Source organism: Peromyscus maniculatus, chromosome 4, assembly GCF_049852395.1.
Source record: "Peromyscus maniculatus bairdii isolate BWxNUB_F1_BW_parent chromosome 4, HU_Pman_BW_mat_3.1, whole genome shotgun sequence".
NCBI classification, from domain to species: Eukaryota; Metazoa; Chordata; class Mammalia; order Rodentia; family Cricetidae; genus Peromyscus; species Peromyscus maniculatus.
The window spans coordinates 120,415,707-120,437,200 of record NC_134855.1 but is presented as its reverse complement, the minus strand read 5'-3'; the positions used below and the strand labels follow the sequence as shown (position 1 = coordinate 120,437,200).

The window sequence follows — 21,494 nt, the reverse complement described above, 5'->3', positions numbered from 1 at the left end:
ACACATGCAATTTTTCCCAAATATTTTGCTGGTTAAATCTGTGAATGTTATATAGATATTTTCATTTATATTTTGCATGAAAAAAAAACTGAGGATCAAGCCAAGATAGTCACCAAGGTCACACAGCTACTATGATCACAACCCCCAATAAATTGTGGTCCATAAAGCCTGCAAGATTTTGTCTAAAGAATTTCAAACCTAGGCCAATAAATTAGAAAATAATTATAAAGTTGCTTATATAAGTTAAGACTTATTTGAACTTAAATTGAGATTTAAAGTATTGTGTTAGACAAAGTCATTCCAGATCTATCAAAAATCTTCATCTCCTATTCTAGGGTTGATTTTGTCCCAAATATCATTGCCTATGTCTTTAGAATATTATCCAATAGAGTATATAGCTGAATTGACTACTGCATTATAACAATTATAATAATTAGAGAAAATAATAAGTGATAATAAATGCAATGTTATTATATTGGTTTTCCATTGCCGCTTAACAATCTTTGACTTCTATTAAACAAACATACTTTTAGTCTAATAGCATATAAATAATTACATATTTTCTCATAGCTAATCCATTTTAAATGTATGTAATCAAAGCTTTTAAAAAACTTATTAGAAAAGCCTCACTATTAAGTATATGCAAGTAAGTAGTCTCACCTGTAGCAAGTAGTGTGTATACATTCACCACTGAAAGGAGTTTAGAGCCTTTGTTTCAAAATAAACTATAGAACCTCCTAGAACACGGTTTAAGTACAGTATTGATTTTTAATTTAAACATTAATGTTTGAGTTCAACACAGAATCATGTGAGAGGATCTCTGAATTACTCTAAAGACTATTTCAAGGAAAGGGGACTGACCTGAATGAACAGATGTTCTGTATTTAGCTAGGAATACCACCTCTCCCAGGGGCGGTGGTGTGAAGAAGCAGAGATTACCTAGTATACAAGTGCTAGGACACAGGTTTGAGTCTTAGCACCACACAAAACCAAGATAGCAAAAAGAGAAAAAATGTTCATTTTGTTTGAGGTCAAATAATTATATCTTCTACACATCCATTGAAATTCTGTAACCCATAACTACTTATAATTATTATGTGTCAACTAAGACAGAAATGTTTAAACATGTTTACTTTATTCTCCTTTAGGTTATAAAAACATTGGAGTCTGAAAACGATCGGAGATGTGTCTGGCTTGGATTTACCTTTCACATTTCTGTACCATGGCATATTTTTAAGAGAAAATTTACTTCTGGAATCAGACAATCCTGAAAGACAACTTCACCTATTAGACACCTTAGTAATGGTAACAACATTTGAGGAAAGCACCATGGTATGAACTGTGCATTGCCCATCCTCTGTGGCAGATTCTATCTCTGCTTTTGCAGTTACTTCTCTTGGGGGAAAAAGAAAATCAGATAATTTTTCACCCATATTTGTAAAGTTATATGTAGTATCTCCTATGATGCATGCTTCTCAATTAAATTCTCCAGGAAACTCTTAGAGTTTCATTAACAGAGTTGCACAATCATTTTCTTCTTCTTGGTTAAATTAAATAAGCACTGAGGACTGACTTTGTGTAGGGTTTTGTAGAGAACATGTAAACAATGAGATCTGCAACCTGCTCTTAAGCTATTTCTATCCAGGTAGGTTAGATGAGCTGCACACATAACTACTGCTGACACAGGACTGTGGGTTTTGTAGTTCAATAAGTAAATACAGAGGAAGCAGGGTATCATTCAGTAATGAGGAGGGAAGAAAAGGAGAAAGGCAAACATGTGCGTGTGTCCCCTACCGCTGCCAGCATTGCTGGTAATTCTTATTTGTAGATGAATTTCTAAATGGTCTTATTAAATAAAAACACGGAGCCAAATATAGGGATGAAAGCCTTAGAGAGATCTGGGGAATAGGGAAAGCCACCAGCCAACCTTACCTCACCAACTCTGCAGCTTCCAAACGTTAGTTACTTCCTGTCTACCCACGCACACATGCCTTGCTGTTCTGCCATCTGATTTGCTCTCTGTCCAGCTACATCACTTCCTCTTCCTACACAATTCTGTCACTTTCTGTCTGTTCAGACCTCCAGACCTCCATGGTTAGCTAGTGTTGGAATTAAGGCATGTGCCACCAGATGTGGCTCTGTTTCCAGTGTGGCCTTGAACACACAGAGATCCTGCCTGCTAAGTGACAGGATTAAGGGTGTGTGCTACCACTACCTGACTTCTTTGTTTACTTATAATGGCTGGCCTTTTTCCTCTGGTCTCCAGGCAAGTTTTATTTATTAAAGCACAAATGAAACATCACCACATTTCAGCACAAATAAAGTATCACCACACTTATCGTTGAAATGTTTGCTCAGACAGTTTGCAATGGAAGGAAGACTGAAGAAGGAAGGGACAGAAAAGGGAAGAGGTGAACAATGGCTGTCATGGGAAGAGGTGAACAATGGCTGTCATAGGACTGGTAATGGGCTTTGCAATGTAGTCAGGATTTTAACACAGAGTGTTGAACAAGTCAAACGTGGACTTCGGCCAGATGCATTCGGGAAATAGCAATAAATTGTTGGTACACCCGCAGGCAGAGGAAGCCTGAATATGATGCAGAAGGGCTGGGCTTTCTGCCGAGTGTGGGGTATATCTGAGTGTTGCCTGTCATCATAACCTTGAAATCATGTTAGTGTCAAGGTCACGATGATGAACAAGTTAACTGGCTATCTGCAAACTGCTTTCTCCCTCTTGCCTCCTTCCAGTGCCCTGCTCACTTTGCACTTGGAATTGCATTCCTGGGCTGCCCTTCCTGCCCCCTCCTGCTCCCTCATGCCTCCTGTCCCATCAAGAAGGAAGGCCCATGGCTCTCAAAGCTGAGTTTGAGAGACAGAAGAACAGATGGGGTTTTGGTTCTGAATGGCTCAAATTCTGGCTCTACATTTTGTGCAATTGAACTGATTTTTTGAATGTCCTAGGTCTCTGTTACCTGCAAAGTTGAGATAATAATACTGATGTTTAAAAATAGCAATGATATGTTGCTTTACACCCATTCAGCTGGAAAGGGTTGGAAAGAACAAAGCAGCAATTGCTGATGGAAATATGGTTTGTTACAGCCTTTGGAGGCAGCCTTTTGGCAATGTCTGTTAAAACACATACTCTGTAATGCAATGCTCACATTGTTGGAATCTTTCCCATACAAATAAAAGCGCCAGCATATGAGAATCTATGAGCAAGAGCAGCCATTGTAGCAGTGTTTGTATGGCAATAAAAAGGAAAGAAAGTGCCTGCTCATCATAGGAGAATCGTTGAATAAATTATACACATCTGAACTATGAGCCATGATGTGAGCATTAGGATGGATGAAATCCATCTACAGAGAGTGACTTAGAGGGATTTCCATTAAGGTTTGCTGCTCATAGCAAAGGGAGATTCAGAAATGTATGGAGAATATGATACAATGTTTATAAATGAGCAAACATTTATTTAATGGTGGTTAGAATGTTTTAGCTTCCAGATAGGTAGCAGGCATACCCTGAAATGTCTTAAATTATTGACTCACTTTAATGCTCAGTGTTATAGTATTATATAACACAGGTGCTATTATCATTTTTATTTAATATATGATGATGTTGAGATATAGAGAGACTAAACATGCCCATAATCACATTGTTTAGTCAAGACACAGATGGGATTTAGACCCTGGAAACTGGAAAGCGAGATTAGATAATTAGTTTTTTTGTACTTTACATTTTAAACAACTGGACCATAAAAAGAAAATTGCATTAAAATTATATTGTATATGTTACATAGTATACTTTTGTTGATATAAAATTGCATGTTCATGATACTAAGAAGTACACAAAAGGATGGTCCCCAATGCCAATGTTAATTATCTCAGGGTAAAAACATTGCTTTTTATGTTATTCATTGTCTTTGCATTGTTTGAATTTTCTACAAAGAACATACATTTAAAAATAACCTTATAAGTTATTGAAAAACAAAATACTAGAACTATTTTCATTTATTAGAATTTTCTTATAGAAATTATTATACTATGAACAAAGATTAAAGAATGTTTCTGGCCTGTACAAAATTTAAAACAAAACCAAGAAAGAATTAAAATGGATATTAGTTGAGCATAGGAGGCTCATTTATTAGGAAATAAAATTAAATGAAGTTAAAGGATCAAAAGATATAGGTAGAATTTAAAACCTATCTTCATGTTTAAAGGGTAATTCCAAACAGATATACATTGTAGAATATCCTAAGAAATCAAACTTAATATATGTATGTGGCTGCTGAGAAAAATATCTCAAGATTATCTAGCATCATTTTACAAATGCTAATTTCTGAGAATTCACATTGTAGGTGATATTTTTCTCTTCTTATTTTGCTTATTTATATAATAATCATTAATAATCATGCCTTTTAAAAATTAGAAAATACATACAAGCAATAAAGATATTTTTGCTGTTTCTGTAGTAAATCAACAAAGGATTAGATATTTATGCTGAAGAACTCACCGTATACAGCACACACACACACACACACACACACACACCATCTAAAATACATGAGCCACATCTTTCTGTTATTTACAATAGAGAAAACTATAAATAACTGAATAATTCAACATTAGGGCTCTGCCAGTGTAAATGGCGGAACACCAAATGATGGAATGTCATACCACCAATAAAAGTCATGCCTCTGAGGCATATTTAAAGACATGAGAGAATATTCATGGTCTGCTGTTAAACGAAGCAACAGAATAGATTTTTAAAAAATGCTTTGCAATTTAATCCTTAAAGGGGAATCATTATATGCTTTTCTTTTTTATAATTTTCTATGTGAAAATGCTTTTAAATGAATATATGTTATTTATATAAACAAAAACAAATGCTGTAAGCTCATTAAGGTACCATTTTGGGGGGCCACATCAACACAGAGTTTCTCCCTTCCCATACCTTCTTCCCTCCTTGTCTGAGCCTCCAGTTACCCTTTTGCAGTGGTTCTCAACCTTCCTAAAGCTGTGACCCTTTAGCACAGTTCCTCATGTTGTGGTGACCCCCCAACCATGAAATTATTTTTGTTGCTACTCCATAACTGTAATTTTGCTACTGTTATAAATCATAATGTGAATATCTGTATGTTCTAATGGTCTTAGGTGACCCCTGTGAAAGAGTTGTTTGACCCCAAAAGGTGTCTCAATCCACAGGTTGAGAACCATGCCCTATTGATAAATGAGTGTCACATTGTAGGCAGATGTAAAGCAGTGACTGCTGGAGACATGCTGGTTGCCCAGGTCCTTTCCCTTCACTGAAGGACCAGATACAGCCTTCCAGCAATGCTTAGTAAAGACAGACAATCCAAAAGTGGGTAACTGAGAGAGGCACTGAAATGAATTCGGACCCTCTATCCATGCAGACATGGAACAGGGCACAGTTTTGTTCCTGCTAGGATGGGTATCAGGGTGAAGCTCTCAGGAGGGAATGGTGGACAATCAGGACAGGGAAAAGACTAAGAAACTTTAGATTAAGGTGGAGGGTAATTTCCTGGGTGGCATCATGTTTTGTTTCTCTTCAATGATTTGGGCAAGAAATAGAGAATTGCAGCAATTCTGAGCTAGCATGGCTAGCCAGGCTAACAGTGATACTGGCACTACTTACGATCATGCCTTATACACAGCTTCCTCATATGTGACCTCATCTTTCCTCTTTGGCTCTGTTTACCATGGCTGATCTCGATCCAGATTTCTTTTTTTTCTCCAGTCATTTTGACCTCCATGAGGTCTCAAACGAGATTAAGGGTTCAGAAATCCTTTCTCCTGTGACATTATACCATATAAATGCCAAACAGCCTTGGTGTGACTTTCATGGAGTTCCAAAGGGACACAGCTCGGGTGTGCACCTGGGTATTAATTGATCTTGATTTTAATATTAATGAGTCTATGATTTGGTCTAGTTGACCTTCAAATTCAAATTAGGTACTGATTAAATAATAAGGCAGGTGAATCCGGATGTGTTTGTACAGCACTCCCTCCACCCGCTCCCCAGTAAGGTGTCTTGGCAGTGGATGAGGATGACATATGAAAAACATGCGGACAGCTAGAAGAGAGAATGCTCCCCGACCTAAGGAGACAAACAACTATACATTTAGCAATAACATTGGTTCTTTAGAAGTTTTGACCACAGCACTAGTGATTGTTTATATGTTTGTTAACTCAAATAGAAATTGTTTTTCAGAATTTGGAGTATAAAATCCTTTAAAAAGAGCATCCACAATAGTAATGGGAGAATTTCTCAATACACAAATTCAGGTCCTGTTTTACAAATAATCTCAGATTGCCTATCAAATGCCACAGATATTTTCCCAGGCTGGCTTCATTTGGAAGTGAGTTTCATCTCAGTCCTGGCTCTCCAATCTACCCCATGTAGATGAGCCATTCATTAGCATTCCTCCTCCTCAAATCTCATCCTCTCAGCTCAACTCCCACCCACTTGGCAGCTGTAATGACTCACTGTGAACAGGTGTCCTCAGTGTCTGGACAACAGTCTACCGTGATCTGGAAGCAGACAGCTCCGCCTCGCCACAGTTGCACAGTCAGCAGTTACGTGGGGTAAGTGGGCAAGCACACTCAGGCTTGGTTCCCGGTGGGAAGTATGTCTGGAGCATTTGAAGAGGAGCACTAACTAGTGTAGGTGACACTTTGGTTCTAACACTTTGAGAGATTTTTTTTTCAACTTTCATATAATTGTTTGGTTAAAAAAAAATACTTTCTGTTCCAGGGATAAAGACATCCACCTTATTTTACTTGCTTGTTTTCAACTCCTACATTCTAGAGGATGCTAGATTCCAGTGAAGACTAAAATCTCAACAAATGTAAACCCAGCCAACTGACAAGCAAAACTGCAAACCACTAAACATTGCACAAACACCATGGGCATCATACTGGAAAGAGAACCTGGTCATTCCAGACCACAGGTGATTCCAAGCTGATTGACAAGACACTCCTTCAGGAGTGAAGTCTCCAAAAAGTCAAGAGAACAAGGGCTCCTTTAGGACCTTTGATCAGTGGAAAATATTCTGCCACTTACACTGGAGGGTGTCACGAGCATTTCTATAAGTGATCTTACCACTGTGAGGTCCTAAAATAGCCCTGGTGTCACCAAGGACAGATATTTCTACATGAAAGCTAATGACGGAAAAGATTTGAAATGAATCCTGAACACTTATGACTTCCTTTTAACCTCAAGTTGACCTCAATCTTGGATGATTTCAATGAAAATTTCTTTTCCTTAATTCTAAGCTGTGCATCTGTCAATCTTGATGACAGCTTGGCAAGCATTAGAGACTGAGCTCTGAACAGATAACCCATTTCAAAGCAGTGCCCCAATATTATTAGATAAACGCAAAATCCTTACCCTATATGTTTAACTGTTGGTTGGAACCAGATTACATACTAAGGTAGATCACAAAACATATGTTTTCCAAATAAAAAAGTTAATGGAAATTAACAATATATTTCATCAAAATCCCCCAGATCTTCATATTTAGTCTCACAAAGGAACCACGTTTGTGATACAAAGACAACTCTTTGATGGAGTTAGCACCATTAAAAGTCTTATTTTAAGAAAAACATTCCTAAAAGTATTCTGAAAAATAATTGATCCCTGCATGAGCAATTAACGGTGTGAGATCCTAAAAGCATCAAGAAATATCACAAGCAGTGTGTTTTATGAAGGTGTGATGTCTCCCAGCTAAACGAGTCAACAGCAAGAAATCTCAGCTTGAAGCATTCAAATTAGATTGCTCCTCTTTCTTACTCCTTAGACTCTCATTCAACCTCATGACACTTTTACATTTTCATGCTAAACAAAATGATTGAGATGTCCTTTTTTTTGTTTAAAATAAGCACCATTTTCTATTTTTTCTCTTACAGCATCAGTCTATTTCCCTGTAAAATAACTGAGTTTCTCAAGAAACCTCTGAGGAACTCTGACACAAATTACATTTTTAGATATGTCAAATATTTCTGAAATAAGAGATACCTGAACATACACCTACATAGTTTGAAGGGAAGTGTCACTTGAAAGTGGCAATAAAAAAAAAAGGATCACTCAAGATGACAGCAGTGTGGTGGACACTGGGTTGTCTCATTCGGAGCTCCTTTAGGAAAAAACAATTATTTTCCCAGGCACTTGAAGATATCATCCATTTCTGGCTTCCACGATTGCTTCAACAGAAAGGAACCCACAGCCATACACATCCCAGGAGAGCCAGCATCAGAATCTATGGCAGGATCCTCTTGCCCATTGTGGTACATCTTTGGGGCCTCCCATAAGGTCAGCTGGGATTGATCCCTTCTGACAGTGCGCTGGATGGAGTGTCTCCTTCAGTCAGTTCTGTCCCCTTCCCTTTTCTGTTAAGGGAGTTGTTATCTCTCTGATAAACAAGCTGCTTCCTAAGACCCTATCTTAGTCTGTTTTTGGAAACTCTGAGCTATTTGGAGGCTAGAGAAACAGCAAAGAAACTCACCTGTGTTGTGGTTTTTGTGAGGCAGACATTAATCTTCTGAGTGGTGAGTGCATGCGTGCGTGCGTATGTGCGTGCATACGTGCGTGCATGCGTGTGCATGCATGCATATGTGTGTGTGTGTGTGTGTGTTGCGCGTGTGTGTATGTGTGTGTGTGCTTGATGGGTTTGTGCACAGGTGTATGCAGGAGACCAAAGGAGATCATCAAGCATCCTCCTCTACTGTTCTTAGTGTTATTCTCTTGACACTGGGTCTCTCACTTAATCTGGAGCTCATTTGGGAGACAGTGAGCCTCAGTGATCTGCTGTCCTCAAATCTCAGTGCTGGGATTACAGGTGATTGGGACTTAGCGGGATTTGTTTTGTTATGTATTTTTATCACTTTTTTTTTTTTTTTTTTTTTTTTTGGTTTTTGAGACAAAGTTTCATCTAGTCCAGAGTAGCCTCAAATTTGAAGTGTAGCTGATATTGGCTTTGAACTCTTAATCTTCTTGCCTCCAACTCTTAAGTGCCACCACCACTCAGCTTGCCAGGCTGGCACAGAAACCTAATGTTTCATGCTCCCATCCCCAAGGTAGACATGATTCTTGTCCTGACTATAGAAGGAAAAACTGAAGTCCAAAGAAGTTCACTGTGTATTTACTTGCTAAGCACTTGATTTCTACTTGAATTATTTGTCACAGGTTAGCTAAGTAACTGGCAGCAGAGGTAGGATCAAGTCCCAGTTATTGGTACTCTTATCAACTGCCCTCAATTACATGTGGTTAAAACAAAAACTGACCAGGAAATGGACATGGAATTAAATATGCCATCAAGTGAGTATTAAAATTACAGAACTATTTTGATTTCCTCAACAGATTCAAAGTATAGCAAGGCTTGGGGGCAGTGTGTACCTGTTTTTACATCACATCCAATTGAAGACATGGACTTGAAGTCCATGCTCATGTTCCAAGCAGATGGTATGGTTTATAAGACACGGATTTGTTCAAGTGTAATAGTCCAGTCTATCAATTGCACAGGGTTTTGGTAGCTACTAATGGCAGATATCACACATTTTTTTCTTCTGGGAAGACTTACCCACCAGTCAGGAGGGAGAGGACAGAAAGAACTATTTTATTTTCTTTTATTGTTATTTTTAAAGCAGTTTGCATCCCTGTATCACAGCACTTATCCCTAAAACAGTAACAATTTCTCTTATTTATTTATTTATTTTTCTTCATGGTTTACTTGGGTCAGCAACATTTTTTTTTTTTTTTTTAGTAATGGGGTCCATAGAATGGTGGCCTTGCCTCAAGTTTATTTTTATAGATGCCCTTCAAATATTTCTTCCTTGGGTTGTAGGGCCTCTGGTAGGTAGTCTTTAATGCCACTCCTTCAAACTTATGCCGATGAGTGGTTATAAACAGCAGAATCGACAAATTCTAGAGTTTCAGATAAACGTTTTTCTCTAACCACACTTTCTCTGCTCCTGCTCTTATTTTATAAACATTATTTTTAGAGGAACACATGTAAATGTATATATAAATTCTGAAGAGGCTCGATATGGAATGGAGCAGAGTGGGTGGGATCCTTGTGTTCGAAATAGAGGCGCTTAAGAGAATCACATTTGTTCACCGGTTCAGTTTCCCACATAAACAAAACCCACACAGTTTACTTTGAAGGATCTGTGAGGTTTAGATATGGTCTCATACCTTCGTCTTTACGGACTTCCACTGTTTCTTCTGAAGCAGGACTGGGCACAGGGGTGGTGTTGACACTGTCTATAAAACAGAGAAAGAAATCTCTCAGGCTTGCTACTTCAGGCTGTGGGTTTTCCTTCCTTTCAGCAACCTCCCCACCCAACCAGCGAAGCTCTCAGTGTCCTTCACACGGCAAATGGTCTTCCAGGGGCAGAGGGCTGTGATGCACTTTTTAATATTGTTAATGAATCATAAATCTTCACATAAGACAGAGGCCAACGAAGGACAAAATGTGTTTTGCTGAAGACTACTGTTTGTCAACCATACTATGCCAGCAACTCCAGTAGCATTTTGCTTCCTCATAGCACTTAGGAAAAGTGCTGAGGAAAAAGTCTGAGGAGAGATTAAGAGTTCAAAGGATATATATATATCCTACTCTGTGTATATATATGTGCATACACACACACACACACACACATACACACACACACACATATATATATTTGCCGTGCATGGTAACATATATCCATGCAATTTTCTACAAAGTGTTCCTATGTGTGATTTTTGGTTTGCTTTTTCTTAGCTCAGCACTTCTAAGGACTGGCAATCCACTCCACTGTCTAGCTGGACAAAGTGGTTGTGTAACAGTCAGTACTGTAGTCCAGGAGAAGGAGATCACTCAAAGTAAGGCATCCAAAGACACACAGGGATCTTATATCACCCAGTTACAGAATGGGGACCAAGGACAGAGAGTTCTCTGTTCCCCCCACAGTACCAATTGAGGCCAGTTAGAGATGATCTCTCCTACCGGTCTCCTCAGAACCACAGAGATTTGGTTCATGTTTGGCCTCTACAGTGATAGATAGTCAGCTACTACCATGAAAACAGTAGGATTAGGACACAGGAACTTATTAAAATCATTCCACAGCTGGTAAAACAATATACATAGTTTTCTTATAGTTATTCAGTCACAGACTTAAAGATAAAATACACATTTCAAGGACATGTTCTTATTTTCAGTATATCATTTGTTCGTTATATATGGATGTTACTTTTAGGTTGCATCTCTATTGGAACAGAGAATAATATCTGTAGAAGGTATATGGTGTGTGTGTGTGTGTGTGTGTGTGTGTGTGTGTGTGTGTATCACTTTCTTTTGCTGGGTGTCTATCTTCAACTTAAAAAAAGCACAGACCCTTAACCTTCCCATACTGTAACAGCCTTTCCATTTCCATCTCCCTTCAGAGCAAAACTGCCTAAGAAAAGTTACTATTACTGTCTTGCAAGACTTCACTTCTGACGCCCTGCAGAAGTCACGCAATGCTTGTCCAGTAGTCTTCCTAACTCCCTCACCTAAGGTGCTGGTATTCGTCCTTTGACGATCTAAAGACTGCCATCACTACCATTCCTGTGTTTCCCTTTTCTTTCTATTTCAAGACAGGTCTTATTATGGGGCCCGAACAGTTCTTGAACTTGCCATCTTCCTGCCTCAGCCTCCTTCTCAGGTACCACCACTTTCAACTTGATTTCTTCCTGTCTTCCAGGAATGTCTTCCAGTTAAGTGACACCGTTGGCCGCAAAACACTGAAGCTGCACTCCTAGGACCCAAGTGGCTTCCTCTTTCCCCCATGTGCCCACCTAGCTCTTTAACCTATGGACCCTGTTGCTTCTTACTTCCAGAATGTGCCAAGTTTCAATCTTTTCGCCTCTGTTTCCAAAATCCCCTGTCATTGTTTTCCTGTAGTCATCTTCTATCTTTGTCTCTTTTGACCCATTTTCACTCATGGGCAAAATGAGTTCATTAATACATAGATCATTGCTTCCAATATTTAAATTTTTCCACTGAGTTTTCTCTGTAGTCAAGTCAAATCACATGCTATCAGACACGGTTTGGTCTTAGGATTGCTTATCTGATCTCACTCTGTTGTCTTGCGCCCACCTTGCTCCAGTTATCTCCCTCCCCATTGTGAAGCCAATTTATCATCTGTTCCCCCTATCTAGACTTGTCTTTCACCACGTCAGCATTCAAAGCTCATTTTAAGCAACACTTCCTCAGTGAGTCCCCCTCAGAGTTGCCCTCTGAGGGTTACCCCAATTTCACCATTTACACCCTGTTAGCCACTTGAACATTCTGATAATTTTATCCTTTTCATTTGTTTATGTTTGTATCCCCCCCCCATCAGACTATAAGCTTCAAAGAACTATAGATGTTGTTTTTAGAACTAATTGAAATGTTTGCAATGTTGGGGAGGCAATGAACCTTCGATATATATTTATTATTGATTTCTTGATAAATACTATATACAGTTGTATTTGACTTGATGGTGACAGCTGTCAGAACTTGAAAATTATGCTATTTTGAGATTGTGTTTTTCCATCACGTGGAAGAGCTCTGCAGAGTTATGCAATCAACATTGGCCCTGGAAACTATAAGGAAGGAAAGCAAGATGTTTTTATTTTGAGAACTAACAGCAGGTCAACGGGCTTTAACAACGAGAACCACATCTTCAATTGTTCTGTCGTCTGACTGAGGAGGCTGCGACATGGCAAAATGAATGGGACAGCACCCAGTGACACTGGCCACAGAATGTGAAATGAACCCTGCTGCTAGACTCTGTCAGTCTGCTCACTGTCTTGGATGAGCAAGAGGAGCCACCGAGGAAGACAGAGGAGACCCTGTGATAAAAGGCTGAGAGGGAGCAATATTGGGTGCTAATGCTTTTTATATCTAAGAGGTGGAGAAGATGGCTTATACTTGGGCACTCTGAAATCACAGAAGGTAGTCACAAAACCAAAATGAAATTACCAGAACCCAACTGATTTAGGGGGGAGGACAGATGAATAAAACACAGGCACTAGTGTATATGTGTGAGTATGCATCGTGTGTGTGTGTGTGTGTGTGTGTGTGTGTGTGTGTGTGTGTGTATGTGTGTGCGTGTACAGTGATGGGAGAAAAATCAATGTCGGTAAAGACAGCTTGGAACAGAACACTGAGTGAGCAAAACTTATAAAACTTCAACAGTCAGACCATGGCCTCAGCTGCCAGCAGTTGGCTGACTAATACATGTCATCCTGAACAGTGAAAACAGTGACAGCTTTTCATGTAAGCTGCATCTTCAACATAGCATAATGGTGTGTGGGTAGGGGCTAGCGATGGTTGGATGAGAACAGTTTACAGTACTAGAAATTAATTCAACAAAGGGAGCCAGCTGACCCTGGAACAGGCACGCAGGGTCCTTCCTGTCTTGCTTCAATGCTTCCTCTGATTAGCTTTCTTCAAGTCCATCTTCCAAGTTAATAATAAGAGCTCGCCTTCCAAGAGTACTCCAAGAACTTCCAAGTTCCAAGAGCAATGTGGAAGTTTTCAGTGAAAAACTCACCACATTACCTTCTTTAATTCTGAGAGTTCAGCATATGGACTAGGATGTGGCCAGCACAGGAGACAGAACCCACTCTTTAAAATACATGCTCCCTTCTGGGACTCAACAGAAAAGGGAAAATAACTTGGAGATTGAAAGGAAAGGGGATATTTTTATAAACCATATGTTTGTGACTATTGTTCTTTTAAAGGAGAATATTTATAAGGACAGGAGTGTGTGTGTGTGTGTGTGTGTGTGTGTGTGTGTGTGTGTTTGGGGGGCATCTGTGATAAGTCAAAGATAATTTTAATCCCTTTTGAATTTTAAGAGCTATTATTTTGAAATGCTAAATGTATACTCTACAGTGTAAAAATCTATAAACATTCGATGGACATAGCTTTTCTTAACAGGGGTGATATCAGGAAGGTGTTTGATCTTACTTGGAGCTGTTGGGAGCATGAGGTTGGTTGGGCTTTATGGCACCATCTACAATATGTAGAGAAATGGCCGGACATATGGCTCTTCAAAATTAAAAGCAAGAGAGTATAAAAGACCCCATTTAGTGTGGAGATAAAGCCTTTCTTCGTTTTCTTCAAGTAGATCTAGTTTCTTCCCCTCCTCCTCTAACTCAGTCTGCTCATTTTGACCTGCTCTAAGTCATCCAAGCTCTGACGTTGTGCTTCCAATCTTGACCCACAATTCTTAGTGCATCACTAAGCAATCTGTTATTACAGGAAGGACATGGAAAGTGAAGCGATGAATAAGAGTGGATTTTTTTTTTAAAGAGAGCACAGTCAACTTAAAGAGTTAATGAAACCGGAGAGAAGAAAGAACACAGGTTAATCAGGGGACAAGGCATAAGCATTTTCAGGCAATAACATTGAGTAAAGTTGTTGTTCACCTCTGTGGATGAGGCCTAGGAGACTCCTCAAAAGAAACCTGAGCCCACCTGCTTCTTGGCTCTGCCCTTCCATTTCTTCCGCAGTTTGCTTTTCCTCTGGACCACTCTCATCTTTCAAGAAAACCACAGGGGGAGAAGAAAAATCAAATCAATCTATGAAATATCTCCTTATGGCTAATATGCAACACTGAAATTAATTGCAACCAATGTAGCATGACTCCCAAACAGCACAGCAGAGAGCTGAATCAGAGACATGAAACAGAAGAATCCCCTACATAAATAAGTACATTTATACTCGTTCCTTCTCCCTGCATTTGCTAGAGGGAATGTTGAAGTAAACAATATTCTCTCAGTGGTGCCGGAAACATCTCTCTCTTTGCTGGCCATTTCCAAAAATGCCAAACACATTTCACTTCCAATCCCCTTTTCTGCTTTGAATTAAGTAGCATGCACAGGGTAAAGAGCTTGGCCGATTTTCTATGCCTTTTATGGTTTTGTTAGATGCATGCTTCCAAAATTTTTATTTTCACTTAGTTTGTATACGATGGTCTAACACATCAATGGTATGAATTTTTTTGTTCTGAATTCATTATGTTGATCAATTGTATAACTCTGAAAAAAATGAAATAAATGGCAGTTGCAATGGAGACTGGCTGCTTGCAACTAATTATTTCTATGTCTTAAAATATGTTCTAGCTGTGAATTCACAGGTAGGAAAAATATATTTCCAAGGGCAAGTAAAGGCCTGATTTTGTAATTAATTTTGGGGAGATCTCCAAAACACTTTTGTGGGAAGGGAAATAGAAATGACTACCTTATATAAAGGCACGACAACAGAACATAAACTGTAGTTAGAGACAGAGAACTGAAAGTCAGAAGCTATCAATAGGAAGTACAGATGTCCACAAGCCCTTCTGTCTGCCAGCAGCACCTAGCTCCTTACTGTGCACATGGGATCTGGAGTGTCACTCGTTTGGACCAAGGGGATAGGTGGGGGTGCTGTCCTGAGACTTCCAAGCTGTCCTCAGAATGACAAAAGGAAAAAGCAGCCATAACTGCAATGCAGTCCAGGATAGACTCCCCGGACAGAAAGGGACATGGAATCAGGCAGCGAGGAGACAGACATGTGAGGGAGGCAGTGTGGCACCCTCTAGTCCATCCCAGCTGCCTGTAGAATGCAGAATGACCACCTTAGCCAATGTCACAGAGTAGAAAGATCACTGAGCCCTCTCCATCCTGGTTCTTAAGTTGGCCTAAGTCACCAGCACTTATTTGCTGAGTGTGTTTTGGGTTCCACCATCTGCTGCCATTCATTCTTTTCTGGTTGGGTTTGATTTGGGCTTTTGAGACAGGGTTTCACTCTGTGCAAGGTGTGGCCTTGAACTTGCAGTTCTCATGCTTCTGACGCCTGTGTGTTGGGATGACAGGCGTGTGCTGCCTTGCTCAGCCTTACTTCTGGCTTCTGATACAGGAGTATGAGTGTGTGCCACACTCACAGAGAAGCGTTTACCAAGATCCTCTGAAAAACAATCCACTGGACAGCTTCCACTCCTGAGAAGAGTACAGTCAGTCAATACCTAAGCATGTCAGAATCCACTCAGTTTGCCATCAGACATGAGGGGCACAATGCAGTTTTGAATATGAGAAGTGGGGGGCTTCTCTGTGAGTCTTTAAATCCACTGGTGTAAGTGACATATTTAAAAGCCCCACACAGCATCTGTACTGTTCTCTGCTGAGATTCTTCATGAGGGTGACAGCATTGGTTTTTACTCTTGGGAGGAAATAACCATCATGGTTGTTCTTGTTCCCTTAATAATGCCAAGCTGGTGTGAGAGCACGTGCCAAAAATCTAGTCAATATTTCTCCCCTTCCTCCCTACCAAATGAACTGAGTTAAGCAGGAAAAAAAAATCTGCCAGCTATTCCCCAACAGACAGACTTCATAACACAGATTTCATAATAGGTCTGAAGTCTGTAGGTGACAGGCTGCCTTTAAAATTAGTCTGGTTGCCATGTCCCTTAGAGAGTGAGGACAGACTGCGTCCTTAACAGGAAAAGACAGGCAAGGAAAGAAACAAGTAACCGGAACGTGCAGAACTGTTTCCGGGGGTCGTGCTGGGTTTTCTCGGCCTTCACAGGCAGGCCCTAACTCCCTAACACAGACATCCCAGCGGCACGCTTTTCTTCCCTATTTTGAGTAGGCTGTAGTTTTCTATTTGAATATTTCTGCTCTTGGGAAGCTAGCTCACGGATTGCTTGGCATGTTTATCATGGAAGAAATGCATCCTTGAAGGAGGCTGGATTTGCCACTTGAGTAGCAAGTGTGCATGCACTCAGCTGAAAAGGTTCAGGCTGTTTTTAATTTCAGAGACAATTCACACTCACATCCAGCAGGGGGCGCCAACGCAGAAGGCTTGCTTTCAAAGCCCAACAGTGCTGTCTTGGGCAATTAGATTAGCATGCATCTCACTGTCTTTTAGAAGGACATTTTGGCTGCCTTCTATCTTTGCATCCATTTCAAATGCTTCCAAAGGGTTAGTTCTTACTGAAAAAGTGGGCCTCTGCCGGTGTGTGTGTGTGTGTGGGGTGTGTGTGTGTGGGGGGGGGGAGTGTCACATTACTCAGTTACCAGCATTTGGTAAGGAACAGCTTGGTCTGTCTATCTTCACAGGAAACATATAAACAATAAAAAGTTAAGTGGGAAAGGGCATATAAACTTGTGGTTTCTAGGAGGGACTTTAAAAGGGTTACAATAAATGTGAAGCAATACCTACAGGGAAGCACTCGGCTATTTTGTTAGCTTTAAAAAAAAAAAAAAATGTCACACAGAAGCCAGCTTCCAGATAGCTAAATTATCTCAGTTAATACACATTTAGGATCATATATTCACTTGAGATAATAAATTTCCACAGCTTTTATGTTGTGTGTGATATGACATTTTACTTTCCCATGCTGAAAAAAGTAATAACCAGGAAGAATTCTGCTGCAGAATCCTTCTTGCTTCTCTAATATTATTTCTGACCCTCAATCTTTTAATCTATATTTATTAAGCATGTGCTATTTGCAAGAATATATTTCATGAAGTTTGCGTGAACTAAATGAGGGAGTCCTGCAGAATGAATTCCTATGAGAAGAAGGAGTCTGTCGCTGGCTGGACTGTGACAGGAATTCTACGTGTTTGATTCTATATTGAGGGAGGACTGCAAGGGCAGAATCCCAACATTACGGCCACGAAGTGTTATCTTGATGATTTTATTTCCTTCCGCTAGCTGTATACAGGAACCGGAAGAGAACCGGAAGTCAATTGTGTTAAGTCCATGGCTGCTCCTCAGCAGTCTGATGTGTACCTCTTGCTGGTAGGCTGATGCCTTTTCTTATGTACAGGTCTCCAGACTTTTCGACCCTAGCGAGTTCAAATACAGCAGTTTACGGACTAAATTCTTGGTCCTAAATCTTTAGTCCCCTGTAACGGGATTACTATATGTCAGTGTCCTCCCTCTGTGAGTAGGAAATACTTACACTCCATGCATGTTGGACTCAACTACACGACTTGACTTGGATAATGAAATGCAAGCACGCAAGATACAGGCAATACCTAAATGTGCCGCATAACTGGATTTGCGTCTTAAGTGCCTGCCATTTGCCTTGGGAAGAAGATGCATAACAGCTGCTGGTTGAAGAGGAACAAGCATTAGGCAGAACAGCCTTCAACTCGAAGTGGAGTCTGAAGCCGAGCTTAAGTCAGTCACACCTTAAAATAGAACGACCTAGCCGACCCCAGCTTCCATCAGAGGACCAACCTACAACCTGTATTGCGTTGTATGTAACTAGAAGTTGGGGCAGCTTATGGGATTATTATTGTTGTAAGTAATTGATAGCAGTTGAATAACATATGCGATATGTTTTCTGTTACCTCTTACTAAATTAGTTAGCATTCTTCTGTGTATGTTGTAGGTATTTGTATGTGTTCCTATTTGTTTGTGTGTGTGCGTGCGTGTGTGTGTGTGTGTGTGTGTGTGTGTGTGTGTGTGTGTGTGCCAGAAGTCAATTCTGGGTTTCTTTTGAAATCACTCCCCCTCCACTTTTTTTGGGGGGGAGGGGTTGTGTGGATATGTGATTGATGGTATATCTGTACATACATGTGCAGATAAATGCACTGCAGATGATGGTCAGAAGCCAAAAGAGGATTTCAGGTGTCCTGCTATATCACTCTCTGTCTCACTCCCCTGACACAATGTCTCTCCCTGAACCTGCAACTAGGCTGCTAGTCAGCAAACTCCAGAGATCCTCCTGTCTCCGACCCTGCGTGGCATGTGTGGCTGTGTCCAGCTTTTCACATGGGCGTCGGAGCTTTGAACTCAGAGCCTCATGCTTGTGCAGCAAGAGCTCTTAACACTGTGCAGTCTCTCCAGCCCCCACCCACCTCATTGATGGAGACAAGGTTTCTCGTTCATCTAGACTGGCTGGCTACCAAGCCCCAGTGGTCTTCCTCAGCTGGTGTTCCAGATCCATAGTGCAGCCTGCAGTATTCCTACAGCGGATCCAAACTCGAGTCCCAAGGAGGTTACTATCCTCTTAACCAACTGAGCCCTAAGTTAGCACTCTCTTATGTGGAAGGAACTCAGTCTTGCTTGAATTTTATATTCTTCCCATCTATATTTTCATTTCACACATTTCAAAATTGTCTAGAAACACACATTTGGAAATGAAATTAGATTACATAAGAGAAATGAGCCTAAAGAGTATCACTGCCATTGGTATGATAATGTTTATACTTGGTTTAATTATATAGCTACGTGGGCATCAGCTAGTGTGTACTGATTGCTGGCGGCTACCTTCTATTCAGTTTGAAAATGCTCTGTGTAGAGTACTGAGTTTAATTCAATAACAACCTCAAAAAGTAGGTGTGATCACGACACTTTGGGTATGACTGCCACATCTAACAAATAGCCAATGCAAAGGTCCTGAGGTCAATCTGTTACTGCCTTCCTGGAAAGACAGCTAATATTTATTGTCTGAATATGATGGTTACATTCAGGGGGGACAAAAACGTACAAAATTATACTTTAAGACTTAAGCTGAGGATCCAAGCTGCCCTCTTCTATGAATTTTCTGAGTTCACAGAAAGAACACAAAGAATCCCAACTTTTTTGACACATAAACCAGGTGGGTTCAATATTACAACTCTAAAATTTTGTTTTTTAATACCAAAGATATTTATGTCTTTATATATTGCCGTGGTGTATCTTTTACCTTAATATAAATATTTATATTTTTATAAGAAGATTTTTATTTTTTTACAATGGAATAATTTCAAACAGCAAGAATGACAGAAAGAAGTTTTGTTTTTGTTTTTGTTTTTAGTCTAAAACACTAGGGAGCAAACTACAGACATAATTACTCCCTTACTATTCTATCAGCTCTGAACACTTTGATGTGTGTGTTCTATACAAAAAGCCCATTCTCATCCCAACCCCAACACATCCATCAAGACCTGGAAATGAACAGAGATGGCATTCCTCTTACCTAAGCCACAGATCACACTCAAGTTATACCAACTTCCCAACACGTCCTTTACAGCGATCTAGGAACACCTACAGCATGTCACTGTCACGTTTCTTCAGTCTCCTCCCCACTCTGCTCAAGCCTGGTGCCCAGCATCCATTCCCTCACCAGATGTCTTAGTTCAAAGAGCCTATCTGCCATGGTTAGCTCTGTTCCATCATTCCAGAATGGAAAGGCAGGAGGCATAAGATGATGGGAGAAACAGAAAGGAGGAGAGGGACGACTAGTCCAGACCACTGCAGTCTGGATTCCAGAGTTGTCATCAACCACTTGATCTATCTTAGTGAGAAGTCTCCATGATGGCTGCCTCGTATTAATGGGAAGCCTCACGCCTGTCTTTCAGGAAAAATAAATAGGTGTCCACATGGTGGGCTCCCTCTGTGGTTTGTGGCAGCTGCTGCTTCTAGTGCCTATGTGCTTGGCTAACACATGCTGCAGTGAACTCCACAATATTCCTACTCTCCTAACTTCCAGTTTCACAGATACAGAGATCGAGGAGGTAGAAATTAGGTAACTGTCCTGATCTGGCAGAGTTTGTTTAGAGCTGTTCCAATGCAGGTCAGTTTCCTCCAAAGCTCAGCTTCTCTCTTACCATGCAGATTCTTGTAACCTATGCTGATCTGCTGCAAGGGTTGGTGTATGGCTTCTGTCTCCCCCAAAGGTAATCAATCGATCATCAATGTGGTGGTGATGAAGTAGTGTACTTTTGAGAGATGGAGCTGATAGAAGGTGATAGGGATATGGGAATGGTAAAATAAATAAATAAATAAATAAATAAATAAATAAATAAATAAATAAATAAAAAATAAAGGACCAATGTATTCTTGAGGCTTCCTGTTAGTTTCTGCAAAGAGGTTGTCTCCTTATCTGGTCTCTTTCACATGCATTGGGCCATTGTGAAGATCATTACCAGAGAACAAACAGATGGAAATGCCCAACTTTGGACCATAGGCCTTCAAATTGTTTGCTAATTAAACCTTCTTATGAATTACCCAACCTTAAGTACTTTGTAATAGAGATGTCCCTTGTCTCAGCACCTAGTATGGTAGCTTAAATCAATTAGGAGCTCCATATACACATGCCAAGGGATTAAGAGGGAAATGTTGTATTCTTCCCAGGCAGTAATTAGTAATTTTGCTTGACATAAATTTCATTTCTTTAAGTTGAAAAGGTATCCTGTCTACCTGAGAGTCTGTGCTTGAACTGCACAAACCTGTAGGTTAGGTTTTTTTAAATCCATGTTTCTTTAGTATTAGATAATGGTTCCTAAAAAGCAGATGTAATAAATTTTAAGGGGCAAAGTGAATTAGAATCCATCTATTTTTACCCCCACTCTTGGAACCAGTCTCCATCTTTTTTCTCTCCATGTCTACAGCAATGACATCTTACATGCTTTGTTGATCCAGCTCTTATTTTCAAAGTCTGTCCTTAGGTGGAAAGTCAGCTTTTGATTTGAAAATGTGAGCTAGGTCA

The 21,494-nt window shown here is 40.0% G+C and overlaps 1 protein-coding gene across 3 annotated transcripts in view; it reads right to left on the bottom strand.

The window, feature by feature from the left end:
• The window catches only part of Macrod2 (mono-ADP ribosylhydrolase 2), a 1,982,629-nt gene that overhangs the window by 123,697 nt on the left and 1,837,438 nt on the right, over positions 1 to 21,494 (bottom strand). The window contains exons 12-13 of one of the 3 annotated variants that reach the window (XM_006983683.4): positions 14,458 to 14,568; positions 10,210 to 10,278 (exon numbers count right to left, since the gene is read on the bottom strand). In XM_006983683.4, coding sequence (XP_006983745.1) covers positions 10,210 to 10,278; positions 14,458 to 14,568 — 180 coding nt within the window. The remainder of the gene's footprint in view (positions 1 to 10,209; positions 10,279 to 14,457; positions 14,569 to 21,494) is intronic. The other 2 variants (XM_042276356.2, XM_042276357.2) reach the window with 2 other exon arrangements.